Source organism: Hippoglossus stenolepis, chromosome 19, assembly GCF_022539355.2.
Source record: "Hippoglossus stenolepis isolate QCI-W04-F060 chromosome 19, HSTE1.2, whole genome shotgun sequence".
Taxonomy (NCBI): domain Eukaryota; kingdom Metazoa; phylum Chordata; class Actinopteri; order Pleuronectiformes; family Pleuronectidae; genus Hippoglossus; species Hippoglossus stenolepis.
In genome coordinates, this window is record NC_061501.1 from 8,052,189 (window position 1) to 8,064,330 (window position 12,142).

Sequence of the window (12,142 nt, forward strand, 5' to 3'; positions counted from 1 at the left end):
CGCTTTACCTGTAATGTCTTTTATTGGAGCACACTGATGGGAACGCAGCTTTTTACTTTTTTCTTTTTTTTTTTTGTATGGTTGTGATTCAGCCAGAAGATTCCTTCAATGTGGTCAATATTACAGATGCTTGCCTCGGGCGCCAGACTGAACGAGAGCATATGATGGATCATTAATATTAACTTTCTTTAAACAGAATTCAATATGCGAGTCAATAAAGGCTTCATTATTGTTATATTTTTTACTGCAGACCCACATCTTAAAATTCACTCCTTCCAATTCCCAATTTTTTGCCCCTTGCTAACGACGCAACACAGAAAAAAACCAAAAAACTTTCAGTCAACATAGCTAGTCAATAATGGCTGAATAAACAGCAGAAATATTAAGTTTCTCATGACTCTTGCTCAGCCTCTCACACTCCGGCAAATCAAACAGGACACACCTCGCTGTTCTGCTCCTTCCAAACAGTGTCTAACAGTGTCTATAGCTCAGGGCACTTCTTCCAGGACTTGCTTTTTAAAAGGTGTTCGTTTAGACAAATTTCGGGTGTAAATTTGTGGGTATTATGCAAAGCCGCCGGACCCCGGGGCTGTGGTCATGTTAGTCTAAGGGAGGAGCAAGTCCTCGGGGGCATGGGCGTCCAGGACACCGCCTGAGAAAACAGGGCTCTTTTAAGGAAATAAGTCATCCGTCAATATTTCCTCAGTAAATGGAACCAGACTTCTAAGAGTAGCAGGATTAGCCTTTTAACTAACTGGGGATGGAGAATTAGGTTACATTATTACACAGTCAAATTAAGTTAAATATATTTTGTCACAGTCATCCTGCAGCTTTGAGAACCATCGTCACTGATGATCAAGATTTCAAGATGGAATAACAGAGAACATTCTCTAGACTACTTATAATAACAACAAAATACGTATAATGTATAATGTATGGTGCGTAGCTCAAATGTTAACATGTATCAAATAGGCCTTAGTGAACATACAGTGCCTCAGCATATCTGGATTAAAGAAAAACAAACTATACTGTTTTTTATTGCCCAGACATATTTACATATATCATACTTTGTCCTGTAACACAGCAGTGAAATCACATCACCATAAAACCTGCTATTATGTGTATAAGTGACAAGCCTTTACGGGAAAAAAAATTGCTTTAGAATGTCATAACAACTGAGGGGAACAGAGATGAACTTCTTCTTTAGTGTGATCACTGTGTCCTATAGCAGAGCACTCTACGGCAGTTTTTTTTTTGTAGCTATTTAATTTTTGTATAAGTGGCCTGCCTGGATGTTATTTCTCTCTGAGGAGCTGTCACCTTACATCTGAAGGCAGTTTGTACACAGCACGCCGTCGCAGTGTGTGTGTATCGCTGCCAGAATTATATAAAGCGCTAATAAAATCAGCTCAAGTGTTCTTCCGAGTGCTGGGGATGCCCTTTGGTGATCCCTGGATCTTGCTCTATACATAAAACCAGTCTACATATTCAGGGGAGGATTAGTTTTGAATATGTAAAGTGGGGGTCTGCGCTGTGAGGCGAAGGGGGATTGGCGTATAGTGCTCTCTCGGCGGCGGCACAGAGCACGGGTGTTATCGCTCCCCACTACCAGCGAGTGAAAGAGGACGCCATCGGCATCTTCTGCTACTGGAGGCCCCTGCCTGTTATGTTGCGAGGGACAGACAGCAGCACCCAGGGGACACAGTGGGTGTGAGAAAAGAGAGCAACAGAGAGCCATAGAAAGAGGGAGCATGTGTGTGCGTGTGTGTGTGAGTGTGTGTTTTCCAAGGACAGTAACACCTATCTTTCACTTAAGGTGGCCTCTATGAAACTCCCTTCCTGATTTCTCACGGCAGAAATATGAGGATTTAACTGTGTTTCTCTAGTAGACTGAGGGTGTGTGTGTGTTTCTAGGTTATTAAGTGTAGTATATATATATACAGTATTTCGGGATTTGCATGTGTATGTGTGTGTAAGTGCTCTTGTTTTTTTTCTTTTTGTAGGAGGTGAAGAGCTGTGTGTGCTTGTGTCAATGTGTGCATGCTCTGTTTGGCTACATTAAACTTTCCCCAGATGTCTTATCTGCTATGCACAGGTCTGGAGGCTACACACACACACACACACACACACACACACACACACACACACACGGTGACACAGTGACAGTAATAAATGTGCCACGCTATACGTTCACTCACATGGGCTCACCATCACTCAAATGATGATGGAGAACCATTAGTACACGACAGTGCCTCAGAGCTAATTGTTTGTTACTCCTCTGACATTCAAACTTCAAAATATTAATTTTCTCGGGATGATCCAGGTCGCTCTTGGGGGACTGACAAAATGATCGAAGAAAGGGAAGCAGCTATTTTTCCAGTTTTTTTCCCCCAGTACTGAATTACATTCATCCTAAGTCACAACACAGTGTTAAACAGGATTAGGTGCTGGGGTTTATATAACGTGTCAAAACTTTAGACAGGTTACTACCAGCTGGGGAGGAACTTTTACTAGTTACATACGCATGAAGTAAGTCTTGATTTGTTGTATTGTTGAAAGAAATAATAATTTCAAATATGATTTTGACCCCTCCCAAAATCTTTGTTGTAGTTACCCACCCTCCAACAATCACATTTTACTGATTAGGCTGAAGTAAATTCTGTCCTCAAATTCAGATGTTCACATTAAATGTGACATTTTGTACAATTCAGACTTCTCAGACACCCCGGAATTTCATGGGTGAAATTAGTGTATTTCAATGCAGATCCAAGTGCGGACAAAAGGGTAGAAAATATTATAATATAAAAATATTTTACAAATAAATGCACTATGTTGATATCATACCTCAACGATGGCCCCGTTAGATTGTCGGAGGAAGTGTCTGTATCTTTGTTTCTGCCCACTCAGGTACAGGGTGTAGACGACCACATGTGTGCTGGTCTCGCCCTCTGGGTGGGGGGCGCCCTCCCTCAGAGCGTCACTGCTGGATGCTGCTGATTCAGGGAGGGGGTCTTCTGCTGTCCAGATATAGTCATTAACTGCCACCTGAAAAGCAAGCACACACATTTTTCGTTTTTAAATCTATCGTCAAAACACACAGACATACACAGATATAGGTTTTCAAGATGGTATTTGATCTTAAAGGGGAAAAAAAGGTACCTGTCAAACCTTAAAAACACTTTTTTAGTTTAAATCAACTGAGTGAGTCAGGATATAAAATGTGTGTGTGTGGAGAAAACACAGCAGGAAAAAAATAGTGTCAGTAACTTTATTCGATTGAGACCATGTCTCCAAAATCAAAAACTTAGCCTTGCTGTTCATTTTAATTACATCTAACCGCAGCCACCAGACAAGCGCCACTGGTGTGCAGTACATCAGCACGCTAATTCCTACTAGTGCATGAGTCCTATGGGGCCTGATCTGTGGCAGATAAAGAGACAGGTTGTTTTTTGTAATCATGCATACGTGTAATCCTGGTGGCAGGCTTGTTTGTGACTCTTTGTGTGTGTGTGTGTGTGTGTGTGTTCGTTGGGGCCGCACACACCTGTAATGTGCTGCCCTTCTCCATTAGGATGAGACACAGGTAGCAAGCGGACCGTATAACGTGTTATATAGGTCATGTAACTCGAAGTCATCCATGTGTGAAGATCATGGAAGCTCTCTCCCTCTCCGATAGTGTCAGCTGGTAAAGGCTCCAACGTCTATTTGTCCACGTGCATCACGGAGATAAAGCAGCAAATCTCCATACTGAGTAAATATAATTATAAAATGACTAAAACTGGTTTGTCCTAAATTAATCCCAAATTCATATTCCAGACTGTCGGGCGGAATGTAGGTCCACATGTCTTGTTTTAGGACGTGATAATTAGTCGCTAGACCTCATCTACACAGGCATAATGCACATCTATAATCTCTTTCATTTGAACTTTCATTTTAAATTTCAGACTCAGTGATGAAACCACACACACACACACACACACACACACACACGCACACACACACACACACACACACACACACACACACACACACACACACACACACACACACTCTGCCCACATGGGAACATCCTCCATTGCTCTACTGATGTGCACACACAAGCGATATCATGGAAACAGTGTGTGTGCTATCATGTGTGTGTGTGTATGTGAGACCTTTTAGATAGGCCCTACTGCAAACTCTATTACAAACTCTCACACTACACACATACACACACACACATATAGTTAGAGTCACAAAGAGGAGTTTTTCAAGTAGTTTGTAAAAACTCAAGGTGACCCTCTAATTGGCTGAGTAATTATGATTCGTCTAAAAATACAGGAAAAGGAAAAACGGCAGACTCATTCAGCGGGGCCGTGAGTGGCAGGGTCAAGCTGAAGGAGAAGTTTAATTTAGTGGCGTATGGATGTCACCCCGCGCTTATAAACACTTAGCCAAACACAACTCTAGGCACTTCGCTGTGAAAACAGTGGGAGCCATTATCACACTTGTAATTAGAGGCATTGCATGAACTGCAAACGAGACAGCCCCCATGAGTAGGAAAGGCCTCATTGTCAAAATGTCAAAAAGTCACGAGTGCATAGAGGAAAAAGGAGACTAGCTATGAACATCTAAAGAGGGTGTGTGTGTGACTGTGTGTGTGACTGTGTGTGACAGTGTGTGTATGTGTGTTCATGTGTGTAAGAGAGTGGGGGGATGCATCTCTTCAATGCTAATTCAGCCGCTCATTAGTGAAATCGCCTCAACTGCGTCTTGCCTCTAGCTTGGCCTTGGTCCACACTGGGGGAAAGTGATTACCTGAATTCCGTCAGTAATCAGCACCTTGGCAAGTCGGCAATCAGTCTGTTTGGATAGTGTGTGTATTTTAATTTGCTCAAGCGGGACTGTACACAAAATCCGGGATCTCTTCCTATATTGTGGTTCTCAAGCTTGCTTATGATATGGTAAAGAAAAACACAAATATTTTGAAGTCGGGAAAGAGTGAGAAAACACACTTTCCTGCTCTACTGGCCACAGGAAGTGTGCTCATAGAGCTGCTTTCAGACCTGCACTGATCTCCGGATAATCTCCTGAAGTTATTGGTTATTAGTTATTAGGTCAGTCAATGTCCAAGTCAGTTGCTGCAGACATTCTCCGAAGTTTCTCCTGCCAGACCCCCAGTAAAAACTCTGGATAATATCTGAACCGAACTCACATGAGAATACAGCAGGAGATTATCCGGAGGGTTGACTGCGAGAGAGTGGGCATGTTGACGACGTTTCTAACGTGATGGACACAAAGCAGAAAAAAAACAAAGAATACAAATATCTCAGGATGAAAAAGAAGAGCAAAGGAGACACTGACGAAGATGTCAACTTGGAAGCACATGGGATTTGAGAGATTTTGGTGCTAAGGGCCGACTGCGCTTTCAATCTGTTGTATACAAATAAACACGTGATCGCCGCAGTGGAATTTATACGTTATGTTCTCCCTCCTTCACGCCAACCCTTGGCATGAATACTTCACAGATTTTTGTGTTGTTGTGAACGCGTGTGACCGGAGAATCTCCTGCTGCGTTCTTCATATGTGAAGAACGGTTAAGTCAAGACCCCATTGTGTGGACATTCTCCGGAGTTTGTGTCTGGAAACAGCTTATGACCCAACCCCCAACCAGGATTTGCAAGAACCGTACAGTGGTGATAGAAACATCATGTACACCTGTCCCCTTTGTGATGTGCATGTGTATGTATTTTGGCTTGCATGAAAATAGATTGTTTTTCATGTTAACCATGCCAGCGTCCTACGCTAATTAGCACGTGAAATCTGGTTGACAACACCAGACAAAAGCCTGAAAAGGTGTTTGTGCGTTCGGTTTTGGGTGACGCCATTTCGTGTAACGCACCATGGCTCTCAGGATGCATCACCGCTGAGACACAAAAAGCAAAGAGCATTAGAGGGCCCGTCTGCTCTGCACTACTCTGTTCTGGTCTGTTGTGTTGCGTTATGGTAGTCGCCTGGCTTCTAGTCTTAGCCTGAGTGCTCTCTCCACTCCACCATTGTTCCATGTGATAGCACTAAGTGACTGATTTAGGTTCAATGCCTGCACGGAGCAGACAGGCCAGCTGTGGGTTAAGCAGATAGCATTCAAGTGAGCTAACCCAATTCAAACCCAATCAAGCTGGGATTTATTGTCGGGGTCTGTATTTAGAAATCTGATAGAGTCTGCATCAGTCCCTTGACTTTCATCAGGAGAGACAGGCCTTATTTCTTTTAGCGGATGACTATAAATGGCAAACCATGTTTTCCAGCAGGGACATAAATTTCAGGATTTGTAGACATTACTGCAAATGCACATGGCAAATGGGAGGGAGGGCCGGGGACACAGGAAGTGGGGATGGCACAGCTGCAGACATGGCTCCATGGTTCACAAATAGAGTCTGTCTGTCTCTCTGGGAGAAGATTTGATTTCACACCTGCAGAATCACACCGTACCACATATGAATGCAGAAGAAAAGCGATCGGTTCTTAAATACAGGAGCCTGTGGAAGGGTTTTGTCTTTTAAAATCCACCACGACTAGTAATAAAATTTGACTGACCTGTCAATCATTTGAATTCAAGTCTGTGCAATAGGGATGGACCAATCAGACTTTTCCAGGGAGGGCTTTTGCTATCAACCAATACGTATTACTAATCTAACATCAGTGTAATTTATCAAATGTACGCTTCACTGTGTCAAACACCATAGAACTGTTTGTGTTACAAGTGTGAAATACTTCTAAACTGCTGAGCCTTGGATTTTTACTACCTGTGTATTAGCTTTAGCAAAATGTCTACCAGCACACTGCTGTTGCATGACGTATGAGAAATGTCCACACACCAGTTGATTCCACAAACCTTTTCTTTAGTTGACCTCTGAGATATATTGGTGGTTTTGTGATGTGCAGACATTTCTCGTTTTCAGTTTTTTGTCAAGTCCAGCACCTCATGTTTATCAAGTTTGGATGTATGTCCTTTTCTGAATGACATAGTACCATGCACACATAGATTTAAACCCAGAACAACACAGAATTGAATTGAATAGATAGGCCCCTTTTGTTAGAGATACCTGATCCAGCTCTTTCAGTCTGTATTGGAAGGATATCTGCCATCAGCGTTGAATTGCTGAATCCCTCGTGTGCAAATATATCCTGTGATGAATTTTGGAATTCCTGTCGCTGAAATCCTAGTTTGAGGCTAAAGGAAAAAAGGCATCACTGCCTCAGAAAGAAGGATAAATGCACTAGGATATTCTTTTGTGTTATATTTAAGAACTGACCCATATTCATACCTAAATTAAGATCTAAACTTCCAACTAACAGCTAAAAAGAGGGCAGACAGTATCTGGGAATTAAATAGTAATTTTCCACTGGGTGATAGACTGGTCTGGTAATAGCTTTTGTCTGGAAGAGGTGCATTGCATTTTTATATTTTCGTCTCCCATGTCCTTGACTGTCACAAATATCAGTGCCTGATGTTTCCCTGCATTTTGTCCCATGTTGGATATAAACACAGCGTCTAAAATTAACCTCAAACCATCGTGACCCCATCAGCCACGTCTCTGCTGACGACCAAAACAGTTTGCTCACTTCACCCCTATGACCTTGCAGCAAACGATACCAAAGCCAAATGCAAAGTGAAAACTAATCGCAGGGTCTAGACAAATTAGATCTCACCCACAGCCAAATAACGTGTCCCTAAATCCACCTTTTTAAAAACACTGCCATAAGGGGGGATGCATCACTGGTTAATACACACAAACTAACAAGGCCCCAGAGTGAGTTATCCACCGGTATTTAATATTAAGCTTTTATTACGAAACGGCTGTTATGCACGTGTGTCCACATAGGTTTGTATTTGAAAGCATTTGTTTGCATTAGTGTGATATATGGTGTGTTTATATGTGTTGTGTGTGTGTGTGTGTGTGTGTGTGTGTGTGCGTGCGCCTGTGACTGGAGGGAAGAGAGATGGAGCAGTATCCATGGGCAGTCGGGCTGAGCCGGGCTGGCGACTGTCCGGGACAGGAGCCTTAGGCGTGGGCACGTACAGGCCTGTCAGTCCCCCTGATCCTTAAATGATTGATCCAAACTAGATAGCCATCATTACAAATTATGCACCCTCTCTTCCCCAGGTATCCTTTCCTCTGTCTAATTTTACCTTCCATTTGCATGTTCCCACGGACTAATTAAATCTTTCTCTTCTCTCTCTCCTTGTCTCTCTACCTCGCTCTCCCTGTCTTTCTCTCCCTCTCTCTTTCTCTCTCTCTCTCCGCGGCCATCGGTATGAAAAATAATGCATCACATTTTTTGGCACATTATTATGTATGAAATGTGGGGGCATAATGTATTCCAGTTGGTTGAAGTTCTCCAGACCCTGTCTGTAATGAGCACAACACAAGTAGGCTCATTACACAGCCTCTGCATGTTATACCACCTTTTCTCTCCCCTCTCTGTCTCCCACTCTCTCCAGTCTCAGAGACAAAAGCAGCTGACCTTCCCTCTGTCTACCACCCATGCACTCTCTTTCCCACCCTTCACACAGTCCATGGGCCGGGGGTTTTCTCCTGCCGCTGCCGTGATCCTTTTGGTTTGTGATTCTGTCCCACTTGGCTTTAATTTACAGTGGGAAAATAATTAGAATCTCACTTTTGCAAAGAGTGGAGTGAAAATGTAAACAATGCTTCCCTGCGGGCGGGTGCTTCATCACTTTGACAGGTGCATTTGAATTTGCCTGGGTGGCGGACAGGCTTGGTTATTTATGTGTCAGTCGCACATGGAAGCCCCGGCTGTGGCTGGGACTGTAGTTGGGACTGAGACTATAGGAAAGAGAGTGGAGCGATACCTAGAGTCGGGAATAAGAGTTTTGATTTTGGAGAAAACTGTGGATGATTCTGGTTCTGGACCTGGTGTTCAAGGCCAGAGTGGGAATGGAGGATCATGTGGATCTTGTGTTGTGGTTGAGGACAGATTTTGAGCCAAGGATGGGGAAGAGTACTCACACTGAAACCTGTTTTTTTAGATCAGGGGAGTGAGATATAGCTGGGCGTGGGACTTTGGATGTGGATGGTGTTTAAGTATGTAACTATCTATGGGCTGGTACCAGCATGTTATAATATCAAGAAGAACTTCTATTGTTAAAGGATTATTTTAATCTCCCAGATCATCTGAAGTGTCTGATAAGATGCCAAGTCACCTGGCTATCAACTCTTTTCTAATTAAGTTACGTTCTGATGATATTCAATGGATGAATCATAATTACTTGTGTAGTTGTCACTGTTGTTTGTGGGATACCACATGAGGACCAAGGCAGCCTGGCAGGGTTGTGTGATATAAGAGTTTAAAGTTATCAATGCTCTATGTGTTTGAAAATTTAAAGTATTGTAAAAAAAGTTAAATGGAGACATTGGTCAACACCTAACAAAAAAGTTTAATACCAGGTTTCATTTTGTAATCTAACTAAACCTGTGTTCCGAAATGTGAACTGGTTGTCTTGCATAAACATGTTAAAGCCAGGTATAGTTATGGCAATGGATTGGGACTAATTGTGTCCATGATGCTTTTCATAAACGAGGAAAGATTGAAATCACAATTTACTTTGGTAATTCAAGCAAAGTTCAGGGCCTGGGATTACAAATGGCGTCTGAATGTTCTGGCGCCGCTTTTAATGCAAAAATGACCATGTTGGAATTTACAACGATGAGAATGGTTCTCATTAGTCAAAGGCTTGAAATGAAAAAGAAAGCAAGACCAGTCTAATAAAAGGATTTTGCAAGATGTTCTAAAACATGAAACTGCACATACACAGGTCCTGTGGCAAACCTACCAAGTCTGCATTGGTGAGGCCAATGTTGGTATGATGCCTGAAGAGAGTGGCACTATAAAGAGGATGGCAAACTGGCACAACCCGGCCTGGACACTGAATTCTAATCAACTTAAACAAGCAGGCTATCTCTAGTCCCTCCCTGTCCAACAAGACACAGAGAGGCAGCTACATGAGCAAACTGGAGAGACAACCAAAGATGACTATGAGGGTACCGAAGGATCCACACACTACAGGGACTTGTCAAAATGGAGATGTTGACATGTCTCCTATATATCCGTGATGCCACGTGACATACTGTTGTCGAGAGGTGTTTGTGTTATTCGAAAGATGTAACGAAGTATAAATGAAGTGAATGCATATACAGTACATTGGATGTGGTGAGGCTTAGCAGTATCACTACGCGCAGTGGTTGTATGTGGCTGCCGGTTGACAGGCTTAGTCGAGCCCAGAGGCCTATGACTGGATTAACTTGCCCTTGAGTAGGTGAACGTATATGACAGTTCAAAGGCACTTCAGGATGCACGATAATGTAAATGAATGCGTCACCGCTCATGCAGCCCCGGCGTCTCCAAGTTCAGTCGTGTGTTCTGTGTGTGTTAGTGGTCCAAGCCGTTTCGTTCAATCTCGGAACTAAACTGACCTTTACACGCTCGGCACATAAGGTTGATAGCCCAGCAAGGCATTATTTATGGCAGAGTTATCATATTATGAGTGTTTTGGTGGCTTTCATGGTCTTTTAATAAGCCGCTAATGAGGAAGTAACGTACTGTGAATCATAGCTGAGACGAAAACTGCACTCTTAGTCACTAGTGAGAGGCGTTCTGCTGCTCAAACCCACTTTTCTCTACTTGTATATGACTTAGGCATAGTGTCTAAGCATTTTTTGCACAGAGTCTATAAACATAAATGAAAAAAACAGTATGAATTATCTACTGAAGAGCTAGGAAACCGTGGCCCGAACATATGACGTCTTTTTTTGTCTCAGAAACTTTGTTTTTAAAGGTGGATGTATTTCAGGAATAGACATTTATGTTTTCATTCATTACAACAGATGTTCTTTTTAATGGCCCAAGTACCATTGTATCTATGGTCCTTTGCAGAGTGTTGCTTTATGGGTTATTTGCGCTCTAATTATATTGCCAGGCTATTGGATGTTTTTGAGTCCATCTCAGTGTTCCCTTTGTCCACTTTAACCTGCACGACTTTCTGAAAGCCGATGTTACAGACTACTTCAATTTATGCCAAGTGAAACCTGGTTGTGAGTGTCTGGCACTCTCCTGCACCGCCTGAATGACAGGCAGACAGAGAGGGCCGGTAAAGTGACTCGCAGGGCTTCACAGAATTTTTCATGGTCCACCGGTTCGCCAATGCGGCAACCCACTTGGCTTGCCACATTGTCACGGCAGTCCAGATGGCGAGTCCGACTATCAACCGGGAGAAAGTCTGTCAAACAGCCAAGAATTATGTCCGTCCCAGATGAGCCCAAAACGTCTACAAAATTTTAAATGTCAGAGAAAATGATTATACGAGGAGAATTATAGTGAGAGAGGACTCGACTCGCTAACCCGACTCGACCTAAACTAAATCAGCTGACTAGTGGCCACTGGGAAAGGGAGCGGTCCACAGAGGTCCAACCAAACAAAGATTTTGGTAATCCGCCAAACGCTGTTGTATGTCAGCTGTGGGAGGATGAGAACATTTCAGTTCAAATCTTCACTGTGAGTCTTGTTTTACCAAATTTATTTTGTATGCTGCGCAGTGCGAGGTTCATGAAATACCACTCAATTCATCAGTGGGCATATTCTTTTCGCTTTTCTCCTTGCTAGTTTGTTTTAATTAATTCATTATTTGAAAAACAAGAACCTCTGTTGTGATTTTACAAATATTGTAATGATAATGCTCCAAAATGATATCAAAATGCCAATTTACCATGTACTATTCTCAAATGGCCAGACCCACCTCTGTCACATTTGTTTTATTGTTATCAGATTATTGTTGGTACTCACACTTAGCATCTCTAGTAATAACAGATTCAGATGGAAAGGAAGATTTTTTTGTACAAAGAAAATATAATAATGGGAGAATTAGAACTGCTTCTTGATGTTGTCCTGGAAGTTTCATACATGAATATCATTCCTTGACTCTAACTTATAAGCTTTCTGACACTTAGGCCTCACGGAAATTTTGTGTTTCCTTAATGACAATAAGGACGAAGAAACATTGATTTCAGTGGCAATATCCTTTCTTTTTTTGTACAGATACGGCAGCCACATTGTCACTGTGATAGTTTTATGTGGATATTCA

The 12,142-nt window shown here is 42.5% G+C and overlaps 1 protein-coding gene across 1 annotated transcript in view; it reads right to left on the reverse strand.

The window, feature by feature from the left end:
• The window catches only part of ofcc1 (orofacial cleft 1 candidate 1), an 88,706-nt gene that overhangs the window by 5,668 nt on the left and 70,896 nt on the right, over positions 1 to 12,142 (reverse strand). Inside the window, exon 18 of the mRNA XM_035143166.2 lies at positions 2,845 to 3,045. Within this exon, the coding sequence (XP_034999057.2) occupies positions 2,845 to 3,045 (201 nt within the window). The remainder of the gene's footprint in view (positions 1 to 2,844; positions 3,046 to 12,142) is intronic.